The sequence below is a fragment of the Pocillopora damicornis genome, chromosome 13 (genome assembly GCF_964200805.1).
Source record: "Pocillopora damicornis chromosome 13, jaPocDami1.2, whole genome shotgun sequence".
Lineage (NCBI taxonomy): Eukaryota > Metazoa > Cnidaria > Anthozoa > Scleractinia > Pocilloporidae > Pocillopora > Pocillopora damicornis.
In genome coordinates, this window is record NC_142682.1 from 8,882,148 (window position 1) to 8,899,232 (window position 17,085).

General features: G+C 38.6%; 3 protein-coding genes, 1 long non-coding RNA gene and 3 other non-coding genes across 9 annotated transcripts; 3 read left to right on the forward strand and 4 right to left on the reverse strand.

Moving 5' to 3' along the window:
- Positions 1–945: 945 nt before the first annotated feature.
- On the reverse strand, positions 946–5,137 carry LOC149035366 (uncharacterized). The gene is made up of 3 exons (XR_016182557.1): positions 4,951–5,137; positions 4,068–4,133; positions 946–1,063 (listed from the first exon to the last, which is right to left on the reverse strand). It is a non-coding gene; the product is annotated as an uncharacterized LOC149035366 (long non-coding RNA).
- LOC113668725 (uncharacterized) lies at positions 1,058–4,865 on the forward strand. 3 transcript variants are annotated; one of them, XM_027184681.2, is made up of 2 exons: positions 1,058–1,971; positions 2,362–4,497. In XM_027184681.2, exons 1-2 carry the CDS (start codon positions 1,820–1,822, stop codon positions 2,900–2,902), a joined length of 693 nt encoding a protein of 230 aa, XP_027040482.2. In that variant the 5' UTR covers positions 1,058–1,819; the 3' UTR covers positions 2,903–4,497. The 3 variants fall into 3 exon arrangements, with proteins under 3 accessions (XP_027040482.2, XP_089048510.1, XP_089048511.1); XM_089192384.1 differs by having other exon boundaries at positions 1,850–2,173; positions 2,362–4,865; XM_089192385.1 differs by having other exon boundaries at positions 1,850–2,110; positions 2,362–4,865.
- Positions 5,138–5,264: 127 nt separating the features above from the next.
- Trnas-cga (transfer RNA serine (anticodon CGA)) lies at positions 5,265–5,346 on the forward strand. Its single transcript has one exon. It is a non-coding gene; the product is annotated as a tRNA-Ser (tRNA).
- Positions 5,347–5,666: 320 nt separating this feature from the next.
- Positions 5,667–5,738, reverse strand: Trnag-ucc (transfer RNA glycine (anticodon UCC)). Its single transcript has one exon. It is a non-coding gene; the product is annotated as a tRNA-Gly (tRNA).
- A 1,522-nt stretch (positions 5,739–7,260) lies between these two features.
- On the reverse strand, positions 7,261–8,502 carry LOC113668700 (uncharacterized). The gene has a single exon (XM_027184648.2). The coding sequence runs from the start codon at positions 8,192–8,194 to the stop codon at positions 7,454–7,456; it is 741 nt and encodes a 246-aa protein (XP_027040449.2). The 5' UTR covers positions 8,195–8,502; the 3' UTR covers positions 7,261–7,453.
- A 1,376-nt stretch (positions 8,503–9,878) lies between these two features.
- On the forward strand, positions 9,879–12,959 carry LOC113668721 (vesicular inhibitory amino acid transporter). The gene has a single exon (XM_027184674.2). The coding sequence runs from the start codon at positions 10,482–10,484 to the stop codon at positions 11,799–11,801; it is 1,320 nt and encodes a 439-aa protein (XP_027040475.2). The 5' UTR covers positions 9,879–10,481; the 3' UTR covers positions 11,802–12,959.
- A 743-nt stretch (positions 12,960–13,702) lies between these two features.
- On the reverse strand, positions 13,703–13,806 carry Trnar-ccu (transfer RNA arginine (anticodon CCU)). Its single transcript has 2 exons — positions 13,770–13,806; positions 13,703–13,738 (listed from the first exon to the last, which is right to left on the reverse strand). It is a non-coding gene; the product is annotated as a tRNA-Arg (tRNA).
- Between the last annotated feature and the right edge of the window lie 3,279 nt (positions 13,807–17,085).

The following is a 17,085-nucleotide window of genomic DNA, read 5'->3' on the forward strand; positions in this document are numbered from 1 at the left end:
GTATTGCAATAGCAACTACACCTTTTCACAACCACAACAAGGTTTATTTTCTACAACAGTTTCACGTGAAAGTCACTTATAAATCAGTTATAATGCTTGTGATTTCATCGAATGATCATTTATTATTATTATTATTATTATTAACATTGTAAATTATCTATAATTGCAAATGCTGTAATTAAACAGAGAAGAGCCATCCCGTGGATCTGTTAAATAAACCATTGTTATCATCATTATTATTATTGTTATTATTATATTTGGTGAAATCGCAAGATATGCTCAATGCAGTTTCATATTATAAGAGAAAGTCGCAGACCTGGTATGATTCAGAGACATATAACGTCAAATTATGAGTGTTTCAAAGAGGCTATACCGTTCTGAAGGTGAACTTTTATTCCAGAGGAAATGGCAAAAGTTTGTTATAGCTAACTGGCATTTTTTTCAAATCAATTTTAGGGAAGTCAAAACAAACCTGGTGGGGGCTTTTAAGTAAATATATCTTATAAGACGTTTTTGTGTGTAGTAGTATCCCAGAGTATCTTTACGAGTTCTGCTGTATTTTGACGAGCCCGCAGGGCGAGTCCAAATACAAACAACGAGCAAACATGCTCAGAGATAGTACACACCAAAACGTCTAATAAGTTATTTATTATCCAACTGCTTCAGTTTTTATGCACTTCTTCAAAAGCGGGAAAAGTGAAGCAGTGGTTTGTGACAGGTCTTGCGCAATGCTCGCGTCGAATTGGCTCGTGAGACGTCAACTTGTCACTTAAAGGTTTCAGAACGATTCAAGATTGACTTTTATTTTCGATCGTTATTTCAAATGCTACACATTTGAAACTACTACAAGTACCGAAGTGTTTTTCTATCAATGAACAGTGATGAATCATTTATCGCCAGTAAGAAAGCTTTAAAACTACAGGGAGACAAGCTCTCAAAGACATGGATGAGCTCAAAGTACATGAAAAAGAATTTCCAAAACTATATTTCATTTCTATCATCCGACTCAATCACATGGCGACGACGCTTCGCAAGAATTGCTGGAGGAGCTGAAGGCTGTGAACTAAGAACAATGAAACAGTTGTTAAATACGGCACAGAGAAGGCAAGTGTAAGCAACTGTCCAAATAACCGTACAATATCGCAGGATATTTGTACTCAATTCGCGTGTTATTTATACTCTACTTTGTGCAGTTGGACAATGACTAGATTTTATTAATATTATGAAACCTAGTGCAATAGCGGGACTGTTAACGTTGAAAATTACGAAAAAAACAACTTCCGACTTCTCACACGCTAAAAAAAGGAAAAAAACAGACAAGTTTCCACAATTGTGTTGATGTAATTGTTGTCTGAGGGATTTCATCTCAGAGCATCCAGCTGCAAGACCACTGCCTTCATCGCTACTGCTTAACGTTTAAGCCATTGACTATCATTTAATGGATGAATAGAAGAAATTAGCTTGTTTGAAAATGCAACAAACTCATCACCTATTGGCTCCAGTATGGATACAGCGGGAGCCAGGTTATTATATTCCGAGTCAATCCAGATGTGTACAAACATCCGCACAAGGACGAGGTGAGAAAGAGGAAAGACTGCCACCAACTTTGTGTGAACAGACATCCTACTATGAACAGGCTAAAATAGCGCGCAAATCAAATCCAAAAGCTCGCACAAATCTGACGACTTTCCGCGCGATAGTTGAACCGTTATACTAACGCATTTACAATTGCGCGCTGAACTTGAACTTCAATAAAAAGGCATGTTTAAGAAACTGCAATTTGTGTTGCTGTTAGCCTTATAGCTTTTAATGGCAAAACATGGCAAAGCGACGTAGAGAAGAGATGGGAAAACTACAGCAGAAACAAAGGCTTCGGAAATCGGAAAGTTGTGTCTCAGGTAATAACGTGAAACATCAACACTCAGATGAGCCTTACGCATATGACACAGATATGCGTGAAGATAGCAGCAGGTATGTTCAAATAACTGTATAGAGGAAGAAAATATCACCTTTTTGGGTTATTTTCAGAATTTGAACGTCCGTGTGTAACACAAGTCACTTAGATGTCTTCGTGCGAGTTGGTCACAAGGAACAAAGCGAGGAGCAACAGGTTGGAGACCTTTTGCTCCCTCCCACCTCCTCACACAGCGTTTGCGATTTTATTTGGGCACCTGTATGTTAACAGTCCTTTTTTATTAAAACGAACATGCGTTTTATTGTAGAGGCTCTTGTTCTTAAGTTAACCCACCAGCAGACCACAAAAGTTCACTATCAGCAATTCAAGTGCTAATTCCAATTTTTCTAGCTCACGTCCAGTCTCCATCTACGACTTTAAACAATTCTTCTGGTCTTATCCTATAGGGAAAATGAAGATGACTGGCTTATGCAGACATTGTATGGATGCAATTATGAGTTACATTATGAACAAGACACCTGCATACATAGCTGGGAACACAACACACAGACTCAGAAAGAGGAAAGCAATATACTGGAGGGAACCAAGTTAACTGAGGGAATAGTTGAAGAGGGTAAACTGAGTGATACCAAAACCCAGACAAGAGAGGAGCGAATAAAGAGTCTGAAAGCTCTCCTTTGCAAGCACAAGGAAGATATTGAGAAGTCATGGCCCGATGCAAACAACGACAAGCAGAAAAAATGTTCTGTGATTGCCAGAAATAGGAAAATGATTGCAACAAGAAGCAATGTCTTCACTGAAGCAAAGGATTACTCCATAAAAAGAAGAATTTGTAGAAGAAAAAGAAAGAGAGCTGAGCCTCATACAAGTGAGGTAGTTAATACCAGAGATGTTGATATTTTGATGAGTAAAGGAAACCTTATCACTAAGGATGAGTTCCTAGCTGTGCTAGGCCTGGTCCGGGTCACAAAACTTTATTCATTATGACTAACTTCAACCTATTCATTTATTTATATTTAATCTGACTGTAGAACTTGGCTTTACAGAAAATAGATTGTCTAGCTAGTGCATAATGGTGAGGAGTTTATCCACTTCAATAAAGGTTTTATGGCTATTTCAAATCATTTTCAGAAATAAAATTAGCAACATAGATTTCCCTCCTGTTATGGTAAGGCTTTTTTTATTAATAAAGTGCTTTGAGGGCCATTCTTAATCATTTTCAATCAGCTGTTAAATTGAATTCAAACCATTTGCATATCATTATAGACTTAAATACATCATGATTAATACATAAGAAAAGTCAATATCATCATGACAACTGAAACACACGCATACCAAAAAAAAAACTTCAAAACAATTAAATTTTATGTGATTCAGATGTCATTCATTGAAGGTATTTTTATACACATAGTAAACTGTAGTATATGATATATAAAATGTCAACTCTACTGAAAAAGATACGTTTTATTTGAAATGAAATGGAAGGAAAATTTTCAAATAATTCAATATCTAAAACATTTTAGTTATGATTAATCTACACAATTTCCACATTATGTTACCCTAGAATTTTCCATGTTACCTACTGATGTGCTTGTCTGTATATAAGGCCTGTTTTTTCCCTTGCAAACATCAATCAATGTGAAAATAATGTGAATATGTGACTTAATGGCCATGCGCGATGCTCCTGACTAATCCTGTTTCAGTGACAAATACTGGTATGGACCCCTTTGCATGACTCTGCAAGGTGGCTTTATATTGGACCCAGTTTGAATCACCACAAAGGGTAATCGAATTATGCTTTCAAATTTTGACATATCATTTACATTAAAACAGTAGTAAAAGCTCATCAGTTACCATCCAGTTGTTACTAGGATCCCTTTTCTATTTCTTTCTAGTTGGTTTAATTTTATTGGATTTTCTCAAATTGTCTGGGCACTAGGCTTTACTTGACTGCTTTAAAAATATTAGCCAAAAGAATAGCACATACAGTATTGTCCAATTTTTCATTATCTGCCTTCTTAAAAATTAACATATACCAAATTACATAATGTAGAGGTTTAAGGATAAGTAGACTATGTGCTTGCATTAGAAAATTAATTTGTCAGTTGATTGATACAAAAACTCACAATTCATTTATCTACAGAAATGGTACCTTTAGTGTATGCAAGGGTGCCAAATCCAGTTGCTGTACAGTTCCATGCAAACTTAAATGAATTACCTGTGAATTACAGGGAAAATAATAGTTTTCAAAACATATGGCTGTATACCCAAATATTTTTGTCATCTAAAGATAGAACTGGCAGTTATTGGCAGATCATTAATTTGATTGACAGGTCAATTGTGAACTGAGCAATCAGAGCTATGAATCCATAGATAGTGAAGTTTTCAATAGAAACAATGGCAAACTTCAAAACAGCAAACTTAAATTACAGTTTTTACCCTTTGGTTCTTTTATGTCTTTAAAAGAGCTATTTCTATTAAAAAAAAAAAACATTCAATCAATATTTTATGTCTACTCAATCATGTGAGTTTCACAGCAAGCTAACAGCTGCTCTATATGTGGCCCTGTAGAAAGACAGTACTTTGTCATGAAATTAGTGTTTTGCTGCCAACCTTATGAGATAGAGGTTCCTTTCTCTTTGTGTCTGGGTACTAACACGAATACAAAAAGACAAAAAGATCTTTCATATTGGTTTCTGTTAAATGAGTTCAAGACTCAACGAGAATTCCCTCGTGAAAAGGTCAGAAAGAGGGTTCCCATATACTATTTTGTAAAACTCAGTCACATTAAGATATTTGGCCCTTTTGCGCATCACAGATGATATCATTTGAGACTTTTCTTAAAAATAACAAGCAGGATTCACAAACTTCACAAATTTAATTTTTTCTTTGTCTAGTCTTGACCAGTCTTATGAGACAAATGGTGACATGATGTCTCATCTTATTTGTTCAAAGACCATAGGTTAAGTCTATTTTATGACTTTTATCGATCTATATGAAGTTCATATCCTGTCAAAACGCTTGTAAATTCTTACATTTTCAAAACCATTATAAAGCCGCGAATTCGTCACGCAAAACAAAATGGTTCCCGGATCCCGTGTAATTCAGATCTTCATTTACAAGTCACATTTGAGTAAAACAAGTTCACTTCGACGCGGAAAGATCTTACAATCTTTAATCACGATTCACGAATGAGGAAAAAAATTAAATCATGATTCACGGGGGAAAAAAATCGTCCAATCACGTTTCATTTAAAAAGTATAGGGGACGGGGCGGAAGGAGGTCCTGGTACATCGTGATACAAATTTTTATTTCATTTAATGTAATTTCGCTAAAGACGAGCTATGTTGCTGCGATGGCCGAGTGGTTAAGGCGTTGGACTCGAAATCCAATGGGATCTTCCCGCGCAGGTTCGAATCCTGCTCGCAGCGGGTTTAATTTTTACTTTTTACACAAAGTCTTACGTCTTTACGTCAAAGTTTTAATACGTACGATGAGAGGGATTTTTGCTCAATTCCAGAAAAAGATGCTGTAAATGCTGCTTTTTTTTAAGCTGTGTTCTTCGCAAAATTTTAACCTAGTGCCCACGGACCGCACAGGTATCCAAACGCGAAACCCAGTTAAGTGCTGAAAAATTCTTCTTATTAACCATGAAAAGTTGACAATACGAGATAATTGTGTAAATTATATTTGTGTAAAAACTATATGGGGGGAAAAAAAGGATGACTAATGCTTTGAGCAAAATGAACCATGCGTTGGCCGGGAATCGAACCCGGGTCAACTGCTTGGAAGGCAGCTATGCTCACCACTATACCACCAACGCGCTTATAGTATGAAATGGGTAAATTTGTGTAATTATTATATCGTACAAAAGCCCGCCTCCGACATAATAGAAATTCGGAAGCAAAACGCTTTTCAACATGCTGTCTTATTTCTGAAACAATCCAGTTACATTGACATTGACATATTATTGTTAGATAATGACTAGCGCGCTCATTGGGATTAGTTCATGAGTACAAGTGTATGTTCGTAGCTTGTATATAGAGCCTGCATACTTTCAACAGTATTTCGTCACAAAAGAGATTGCACAAACCACATTACAATCATACTGACATGTTGAACTGTGATGATAATTACCTACCATCTTCAGTTGTAAGATAAATGATCCAAACAATGTTGCAATAGGATAGATAATAGATAAAAAAAAGAATGGAAATTAGATAGATATGATGTGAAATACGTTAAAAAGGAAGGTGATACCAAAAAAATATTCCAGTGGAAACTAAATCAGGAAAAAAAACCCGAAATGACAATATTTAATTTACATATTAAATCGCGGTTCACATGGTTGATTGAAGAACATAAAAGACCATGAAAGCAATCTCTAGGGAAGGGAACCATTTTCGAAACTCATGGGGCGTTGAAGAGTGTTTGCGCAAAAAGATAGATATTCGCGAACGTAGGCAAGTTGTGTTTTGAGGTCTTTTGATGTCACCAACATAGGGATAACAAGAACTGCGGCTTCAGCAAGTGAAGTTAAGACTTTTCAAGAATATCAGCTTGTCTTTTGTGCTGCCGAAAGCTCCATTGACTGAGTTACAGTAAACGCCTTGGATAGTATGCCACAGACACGGTTCTCATTCGGCAAACTTCTTACAGAGATGCCATTGCAAACTTTCGAGGAATGTGAATTTATACAGACTCAACAAGTTCGTACAGGCCTTGTGTCGGAATAGGCGGTAGAGTTCCCTCGCATTTCTATTTTTAATTTTCAATTAATTTAATTTTTTTGTTGTTTTTTTGCTTCATTTGTATTCCATTTGAATTTGTTTACAATTCTTGAGATGAAAATATACTAGAGCAGCTTACATGAATAAATTTACATTCAAAACAGTGAGCGGGGTATAAAAGGCAGAAGCCCACTTCTAGCAGTTTTTCTTTTATTTTATTTTTTTTTGTTCAGTATTTCCGCTAATTGAGGCCCTAATTTGAAGCTCTTCGATAATGTTTTAAATTCTGGCTTGCGCATTGCTCCCATACCGTTATAAACTACCCAGGATATTAGCTTGCAACTCAGTTGGTATTACACTGAGCTATCCCTCAATCAATATCATTTCAGGCTGAGAATACTAACTATGTTTCTCCGTTTCTCCGATGAAAAAAAATAAGATAGCAGAGATAGGATCGGTTATTAACAAACTGAATATCACGGCATACGTAATCAGTTCATGTCATCTAACCCAGGACCTTCAGTATAAATACTTGGAATTTGACTTAGCTGTATCTGTAACTACTTTTCCTTACGCAAAGCATCGTTCTATTTTTATTAAAGTAAATAGTAAAAATTATAGTATTATATTTTATTGTAGTAATACTTTATCCCTAACCAAAGTTCATCAGACGAGAACGATTTAGAATTCTTTATTGAACCCGACGACCGATAAAACCCTAGTGAGGAACTTGTTTACTAGCACCTGCGCTAAGCAAACATTTATCTCGGCCAATCCGTAAACACGGTGCTGGCTCTGTCCGTTTGTATTATCTATCCGGCACATCCAACAGATCACCTAGCGACAGGGGCGGTGGAAGCGAACCATAAGTTATGAACTGAACGGTTTTGTCAAAGCTCTCGTATTTCAAACCACCGTCTAGTTTCATCTGCCTTGAAAAGTCATCTTCCAGCCTTCTGTGGCGATGCATTACAGGTTCTGGATAGTACGTTCTTTCACGCAGTTCAATGTCTAAATATTTTTCAAGCGATAGAAGTTCTTGCCGTTCTTTTTCAAGCATTTCTAGTATTTCATCCATCTCGGCCAAAAGCTGTAGCTCTTCACTAGATAATGACGAATCTTCCATAAACGATTTTATATCGGAGCTTGTAAAGCTTTTAATGTCTGTTTGCAGGATTTGTTCTAATTCTGACACACGTCTGCTGAGAATAACCCTACCAATTTGTAGTCGTTCGTGTTGTCGCTTTATTTCCGAAAGTTCCTTAAGGAATATATCATGCATTTCGTCCATCTTAGAATCGAAACCTTCCATTTCTTCTTTATTGGAGAATTTAACTCCATGAGAAACAAGCTGACAATCAATCACATCGTCAGTTTTTCGTTCCGCGCCCAGATATTCCCTCCTTGCACCTTTCAGCTCCACTTGTCGGTCGCTGATATCATTTTTTGTTTTCTGCGATTTGCAAGAGTTCAACTTCTCTTCTTTCTGAACCCACAAACCGTTGAATAAAAGTAACCAAAACTGCTTGAATCTATAGCAAAGAGACATATCGTAGACTCCTAACCTCTCGTGTCGCTCGCACAGGAAGTGTCATAGTAGCAAAGAGAGTTTATATTCAAGCTGTTCTTCTTTAGGATGTTCTTGCCAGGCGGGCTTCGTAAGGTAGCGCGTCTTCTCGTGCATCTGTCCGTTCTTCTTGCTCTTAGGGTGGTAGAACCCCCGAATGGGCTAAAACATTCTTCTTTTCCCAAGGTCGACCTCCTAAAGTTAGGAGAGTCGCCCTAAAACGCAAACAAAAATACCCGTCAAACCACTTCTCTTGTCTTCCACCCACGCGTCGCAGACAGAACAGGTGATTCGGTGGTTTTTCCCTGTGAGCGTCGCCTGTGATGAGCTGTGTTGGTTTATTAAACTAGCCAATCAAATTACAGCATATCACTCAGGTACCTGTTAATTCTACGCTCATTATCTTTATAAACACATGACTTGAAATTCTCAGTTCTACAGTTCCCAACGACGATATTAAAACAGAGCCAAGTACAAGTATCATTATAAAAAAAATTCTAGTTTTGCAATAAAAGCATGAGAGCCGTCGAAGATTGAGTTTTTTTTCCGAAACGCCCTTGAATATTGTTTCTCGCTGTCTGGAATGGGAGACATTTTACATCTAAACGCCAAGAAAACGGGTTCTTTGTTTTAAATAAAGCTTGTCAAATTGACTACCCTATCATGAAAAGTGTTCTGTTGTCAAGAATACTTAGACGTGTAGTATTCTTAGGACTCTATGATCTAGTCAAGAAAACTCATGGTGGAAAGGGTAACGCCCATTTAACAAGGTGTATCACTTTCACTGGAATTGTAGGATTGACATCTCCATGATTGCGATGCTCACTTCTTAGCCCCCTTCAAGTGGTGAATAGACAGAAAAAGGAGGATACAAGGAAACCAGGGTTTAATTTGAGTAAAAAGATAAAAAGTGAAATTCGATGATAATAAATTCGAATTTGAAACTCCGCGTAAAAGCTCTGTAAAGTGTTTTTGACTTTAATTATATTCCTTTCCTTTAGTTCATCCTATTGGTGTACAACTGGAAACACCAATGACCTGATCTTTTTATTGTCATGTACTGATACCGTTACCGTCTGATCTTGTCACTTGCTGGTTCTAAAGCCTGAGTGAATGGTAATAGCGGGTTACTGATGGCAGCGGGGGTCAGTAGTGTGTTATGCTGAAATTACTGACTACCGAGAATTCAAAGTCTTCTCCATCTTTTTAAACGCCTTGTAGCTCAGTATATACCATAAACAGGCATAACTTTTGCTTTCAACAATCTTATAAGTTGTGAGCTGTTTGCAATACAGTTGCCTTGAGGAACTGAAAATCTCTTTTTTCAGATTTTCTCATGCCAAAGTGGTAACTAGCTTCTTATGGAGTTCGGCTGATAATATTTCGAACTTTTCATCAAACATTTCACCAACATAGCATTGTCTATGCTGTCCACACAACATTATGATAACAAATATTAATCTCTTAAACAACCCAAGAACTCCTCCACTTCGAGCAAAACCCATTTGCTGGAGGGTCTCTGTTTATCGACTATTCTGAGCCTGTAATCTTTTAGCTCAGCGGCTCTTCGGAGTTTGTAACTGATCGAATTTGGAACAAATGATCCATGAGACCTACACCTGTTGTTTTTCATTAAATCATTTTCATAACCTGCTCTTAGATTCAATAGCGCTTTGAATCACGTTCGTACAACGATTGCCTGAGCCAAGTACAAGGCTCAGTTTAATTTTAGTTTATTTCTACAGAGTTTAATGAGAAGGATAGAAGTGCATGACCAGGCATCTCAGTAACCATGGCGGACTAAGGATTTACTTGACGGGAGATGTTTTTCAAATTGTTTATCTGAAAAATGGTATCCCGTGATCTTTGAAGACAAACAAGACAGCTATCTAAACAAACCATTAGTTGTTGAAGAAATTATCGCATCTCACGCCACACAGAAATTAAGCGAGATGCGGTATCCGTGAGCAGGGCTTTGAAAGGAAAACCACATCACTTGTTCATCTCATCAAGATTTTGAAACTATAGATTTACACCCAGGTCAGCAACTTCTATTAAGATACTCTTCTGGACGGGAGATATTTATTTTTAAAGTCAACAATTCGCACAGGTGGGAGCTCAATTCCTCCACAAAGAAGCTCTTGAATGAAATTAACTTCTATTTGAAATTTTCAAATCGATCCACTTGCTTAGGAGACACGTGGTAAACAAGTAACTGGTATTACAAGGTGCTCGGGTGCAGTGGTGGCTGTTACAAGGTGAAAAGAAAATGAAAGAAAACAGCAAGGAAACGGAAATTACGTTAGAGAAAAGTGCAGACTTTCCAGACTCTCCAGACACCAAACCAGACACCCAACCGGGTGAAGACAAACTTGTCTCGTCATTTGCAACTTTTTGGAACATTTGCAACACGATTCAAGGTTTACCAATCTTGGTCATACCTTACGCCGTTAGAAATGGTGGCTACTTAGCAATACTTACTCTTTTGTTAGTCGCCGCTACCTCTAATTACACCGGAAAAACAATTGTTCGGTGCCTCTATAAAATGGATCTAAAGAGCGGTAAACGAAAAAGGGTTCGTAATTCCTACGCAGATGTCGGCGACGCTTTTTTGCCGAACTTAGGAGGTCATCTTGTCCTTGCTACTCAGTTTATAGAGTTGCTGTTTGTAGCTTCATTTTACCCTCTATTAGTTGGACGATTATTGGCCAAATCGTTTCTCCATGTTGCTGTTCCTTGCTGGCTCTGGACACTCATTGGCGGTATAATTTTCGTTCCAAATGTTTTTCTCAAAAACCTTTCCCAAGTGGCATGGACCAGCATCTTGACGGTACTTTCTGCCAAAATTATCTTCATTACAGTGTTTGCGTACAGCTTATTTCGGTTTCACAAATGGGAGCTAAATTCTTTAACACATTTTGACGCCAGTACATTTCCTTCAGCTTTAGGAATCCTTGTAGCGAGTTATCTGTCGCAGCCCTTTGTATCACTCATCGAAGGCAGCATGCGCTACAAAGACAAATTCAATTTGTTGATGAACGTTGCTTACGGAGTAATGACATTGCTCAATGTTATCATTGGAGTAGTTGCTTACATCTCATTTCATCCCAACACAGCTGAAGTCATAACAAACAACCTACCAGAAGGTTCATTCCGTCGAGCGGTAAATGTAATGGCAGCTGTGTTGTCTTTCACGTCCTATACATTACCAATGTTTACTCTATTTAACATCGTTGAAAAATCTAACCTTCCATGTTTACCAGAGGATCTCGATAAATCCATTTTGAAACCATCCGTTATCTTCCTTCGTTTGTCAATGGTATCTACGAGTGTAATTTTCGCTGCTACTTTTCCTGCCTACACCTATTTATTAGCATTTGTCGGCAGTATCGCTGGCATCAGTTTGGAGTTCATATTCCCACCTTTGTTTCACCTAAAGATGTACTGCCATGACATGACATGGGGTAACATTATATTAGACGCAGTTGTTCTTGTTGTGGGTATTTCTGTGTCAGTGACCGGAGCGTTCTTTTCTGGGCGTTCAATGATTAGTACTTACAGTCAACCAATAATCGATCACTGCTTGTGACACTTGGATCCTGGCCTCTCGATAGCCCAAAATAAGTTTAAATCAATAACATAATGCTGGGGGGGGGACGTATTAAAAAGGCACTCAAAACAAAACATTTCATCTCCTCTTGTGGATCCAAAGGAAAAACTATACTGGCATGTTTGTGTCCATTCGTAGTTCCGTAGTTTCGTAGTTAAATAGTTTCTAGTTACATGTATCACTTTTGATTTGGGATTTGTTCCAGTGATTTTTCTTTTCCAACAAATGGTACGTTTTTGCAAGAAGAGTTTTTTCGAAACAACGAAATTTGATAATTATCCAAATGAATAAATTTAAATTCAAAGAAATAAAGGATTTGCAAGTCGCTGGGTTGATGTTCTACTAGCTCTCCTCAAAACCGCAGAGATCAGCTTCAATTGCTGATAGATTGACTTCTCTGATAGAAACAAACATAATTTTCTGAATACGTAAATCAGAAGCTTTAGATAGCTTTTCCATTCAAAGCAGCGTCAAAAGAAGACTTGAGCCGAAGTGAGACCGTGAACTTCTGTCTTCTTCAAAGCGTTAAAATTATAAAAACTATCACCAGTCAGTCAATAGTTATTGCAAATGCGCCAAAGGGAACCCTGACTGGTAGTAAACCAGCTCGAATGCGACGACAGCATTAATTGTTCATAACTAGTGAGGCAGCAAATTTGAAGGTGACCTCTAAATTAAAGAAGAATGGACCAAAATTAAGTTGGGTTTCAGAAGGGGAAAGTTCAACTTTCACGCAAGGGTTTTGGATGATGAAAGATTTGCGAGCTCTTAATGCATCCTTGGTTGGAGTCAGCGAGACGCAAAATCTTACTATGGATGAGTGTATTCTTAAAAGTCATGATGTTTTTACTCCTAGGGTACTTGAGGGGTTTGCAATGATGTGACATGTCCTTAGATTTTAACATTTTCAGCGAAATGTCAGCATGTAAATTTCCTTTGCAGAAAGTCAGGCGCAAACGTCCTTTTCAGGCTTTAGCGTTTTAAATAGCTGTCTTTTATATTACAACTCGCGGGTTCGGTGAGATGAAGCGAAACAAAAGCTTCCTTGGTTGAATCAGCGAGACGTAAAATCGTACTGTGGATCAGTATATTCTTAAAAGTCATAATGCTTTTAATAAAAGATATACGAGCTCTTAATGTGTCCTTGGTTGATTCGGCGAGATGCAAAATCGCATTATTCTATCTATTGTTGTGTTAAGAGGAGAATAAGAGAACAAATAATGATTGAAAAGATCTGCGGCTATGATTATGATTTAGGGAAATAGCGTACTTTCAAAAAGTAATTCTGACTCCGCTATAAACCTGCACTAACTCTCTTTTCACCGCTGCTCGATAAATACTCGTGAATTCAGGCATCTAAATCACGTTACCCGAAGCTGCGTCCTCAGCTGAAGCAAAGTCGAGGAGTGAGAGTTCGAGACCTGTCAGAGATGCTTCTCTTTTTCCCATAATATGGCTTAGGAATAAATCTGCATGGAACTTTTAAAATTTCGTCTCAATTAAAAATGGAGGAGCATTTAACTATTAACTATTTTAAGTTTCTGATAATTTTCTCAATTCTTTTAATGAGGTTTTGGGATGGGAGTTGGTCTGCCTGAAGCGTACTCGGACAGCTCGGTGTCTAGTAAACACCTTTCCGAACATTAGCGCATTGTTGAAGATGCTACTATTTTTTTCATTTGCCAGAATATATGAATGCGTGATATTAGGAATGCATTCAGTATGCGGCTCTTGCCAAACACTGAAGGTGCATAACCACTTACTGATAACTAATTTACCTTGATATAGTTTTCTTCCTGCTTTGAAGCGGTAGTTTTTTTTATCATTTTATCATATATGGCAGCTTAAACTAAACGTTTAAAAGAAAGTTAGAGATCTTTCACCTCCGACGGGACTCGAACCCGCAATCTTCGGCTTCACTCCGTTCTCAGGTAGATACCCGTGATTTAGGAGGCCGACGCGTTATCCATTACGCTACAGAGGCCACTGAATAGCTTTAGATTTCAAAATATTATTTGAAAGCCAGTAGTGCATTTTATTTTCGGAAAAGTTATTTCTGGTTAGTAATCGGCTCGTTATCATTTGTTATAATCATTTGTTATGATATTAATCTGCTGGTGCTGTAATAGTACCCGCTCAACGAACTATTACAAAACATTGGTGCGATCTCTTAGCTTCTGAGGGCCAGAAATTGCCTTTGCCATTTTATTTCAACACACCTGCCTATCATGCATTTTCGTAAATTGAAAAGTTTCGTATATACAACAAAGACAGTACGAACAACAGTTACTGTAGCATTTCTAAGAACGGATGGGAGCGTTAGGAAGGCGAACCCCTGAAAGACTCATTTTTAATTGTTGTGGAAATTTTTCAGTAAAGTTACGAACATTTTTCACCCGTCTAAAATGCTAAGGAAGACAGGATCAAGGTGTCTTCAAACAACTTATATTCACCATTAGACTTGCTGGTGCAACGGAGTCTCGACTTCGTCATTATTTTTTTTTTCATATTGTACTGCTTTCACTTTTGACCATATCATGTTTCTGTAGATTATTAAATTTTAATCTATCGATTTAGTTTGAGTTTAATAATGCTGCCCCTAGGAACAAAACAATAACGTTATTTGTTTATAGAGCTAAAAAATCAATGACTTGTAAAGAGCCCACGAAATAAGCTCTGGAACAGCGATAAAACAAATATTAAGGGGATTGGGGAATTATCACAAGTGGTAGAGCGCCCGCTGAGCATACGGGAGGTACCGGGATCCATTCCCGGATTTTCCATGTTTCTTTTTTTCTTACATAAAAAAAAATTACTGAATGCTGATTGGCTTAGACAGAAGGCATTTTTTTTCTTTGCCCTTTCATACGTGTTGCCAAGCATCATTTCTCTCTCTTTTTTAACTTAAAAAATCAATTGTAGTAAATTAAGCACAAAAGCGCTGCCAACAAAAAATTTTGGATTAAATTGTTAGATCCATTAGCTTAGACGGTAGAGCGTGATGCTATTAACGCCAAGGTCGTGAGTTACACCCTCACACAGACCATAAAACTTTTTCCTTTTTTTCAAAAATTTTTTTCTTTTCTAGCATCTTCCAAATTCCGTTACAAAGCACTTCATCAGTACTTTTCTCTTCCTGCAAAAAAAGGTCGCAGGTGTTTCATCGTCGTCATCATCATCAGGTCGAGCTTTCTCGGTATCCCATGACACCCTCCCTCCACCTGTCTCTGTCTTTCATTGCAATTGGTAGTTCTTCAAGTCTGCTTCCTCTGTCATCCATCAATTGGTCAGTGTAGGTCTTTTTTGGGCGTCCTCTCGGCTGATGTCCATGTGTTGGCCTCCAGAGTAATACATCCCCTGCTCCTTTACTGCGCCAACAATGCCCAGCGAATCTCATCCTTTGTTGTTGTAGCGATTTACTAATTGGCGGGATGTGGCCGTAGAGCTCTTCGTTTGTGGGGTAGTCCATCCACGATCTGTTTCAGGCAATGCATAGCATTCTAGTGTATGCTCCGTCGATTTTCTTTTCCAGATGTGTTGTTAAGGTCCAGGAGACTGAACCATATGAAAGGACGGTCTCCACTGCTGCTCGAAAGAAGTTTCTTTTCAGGTTGTCTGGAAGGTTTGATTTCCATATCTTGTCCAGTTCATTTAGAGCATCCCACGCTTTTCCTAGTCTGATGTTCACATCATGTTCAGTAGAGGCGATGTAGCTTCCCAGGTGTTTAAAATCTTCCACTTGCTTTCTTTTCTCACCATCGAGACTCTTCATCCCTTCTGACGCATCTTGATTGAAGCAGATGAACTCTGTTTTATCTGCACTGAGGTTGAGCCCTATCTCCTTTGCTGTTCTTTCAATGCTGTTGTTTCAAGATCCGTTTTTATTAACCATTCAGTAGCATACAGCGTTGTAAGACAATACAGATGTAACTCGATCTCAGTCTAGTTAGACATTGATGGCGCATGTAATCACGTACATATTGTAACATCCTCCCTTTTTTTTTGTTTTTTTGTTTTTTTTTTTTTTTGCGAAGAATAGCTTGGAAAAAGAGAAAAAGAAAGAAAGAAAAAAAAAAAGAAAATTAACCAATAAAAGTGTCAATGTCAGTTCAGTTCAGAATCAATGCCATAGGACAAAATCTATCAGCTGGTGAGTTCGACATGAGAGGATCGGTAAACGAGAACACTGAACCCTATGATAACCGCGAAGAAGGATTTAAAGTCACGAGTCTAGTCACGGATATAGTCCTTGAGGTATGCTGGGCTCCTCCTGACACGCTCTGACCTCCGACATTGTTCCGGGACAGTCACCTCTTCAGGGTGTAGCTCGTGAGGAGCATTGCTCTGGTCAGGGGTAGACGCTGCGGTTGTGGTCGCCTGTTCATCTGCGCTGGCCATATCTGGTTCTGGCGCTGTGATGGTGGGTTCAACTGGTGGTTCAGACGTTTTCCGCAGGTGCTGTCGGTTTCTGCGGTAGACTGCTCCGTTGTCCATCTCAACGGTGTATGATCGCTCGTCGAGTCTTGCAGTGACTTTGGCCTTGCGCCAAGACTTATCTCCAAGTTTGAATGGCTTCATTCTAACAACATCGCCTTCAGACAAACTGGGTAAATCCTTTGCGGACCGGTTGTAGTACTTTGCTTGGGCCTGCTGGCGCTGTCGCAGCTCTTTCTTTTCCACTTCCAGGTTTATGGTCCTGGGTAGTAGTAGGCTTTGAGTGGTAGGAAGGAGTGTTTTGGTCCTTCGGCTCATCAGGCGTTGTGCTGGGCTGGTCGTCGTCCCTTGTGTCGGCGTGTTTCTATAGTCGAGTACGGCGAGGTATGGGTCGGTTCCAGCCCTGATTGATTTCTTCAGAATGCGCTTGACTGTCTTCACCCCAGACTCAGCCTTGCCATTGGCTTTGCTATTTCCAGGGCTACTGGTAAGGTGCTCAAAATCCCATTTTCTGGAGAATTCAGCGAATTCGTCACTTGTAAACTGTGGCCCATTGTCACTGATCACTTGATCAGGTATACCGTAGCGAGCAAAGTGACTCTTTAGCTTCAGAATGGTGGTGCTGGCTTTAGTGTTCGGCAACCTGTCCACCTCCCAGAAATTGCTATAGTAGTCGATGGTGACCAGGTAGTCTTTGCCATCAAGAGTAAAGATGTCTGTGGCGATCTTCTCCCAAGGACGGGATGGGACCTCGTGGGACATTAGTGTCTCCTTTGGGTGCGTGGTGCTGTCGAGTTCTCTACATATTTCACAAGCGGAGATGTGGTGC

Excerpts from the sequence above, each read along its gene's own strand:
- LOC113668700 (XM_027184648.2), bottom strand. The coding sequence starts at position 8,194 with ATGTCTCTTTGCTATAGATTCAAGCAGTTTTGGTTACTTTTATTCAAC.
- LOC113668725 (XM_027184681.2), top strand. The coding sequence starts at position 1,820 with ATGGCAAAGCGACGTAGAGAAGAGATGGGAAAACTACAGCAGAAACAA. Across the intron at positions 1,972-2,361 it reads ATGCGTGAAGATAGCAGCAG|GGAAAATGAAGATGACTGGC; the intron begins GTATGTTCAAAT and ends CTTATCCTATAG.
- LOC113668721 (XM_027184674.2), top strand. The coding sequence starts at position 10,482 with ATGAAAGAAAACAGCAAGGAAACGGAAATTACGTTAGAGAAAAGTGCA.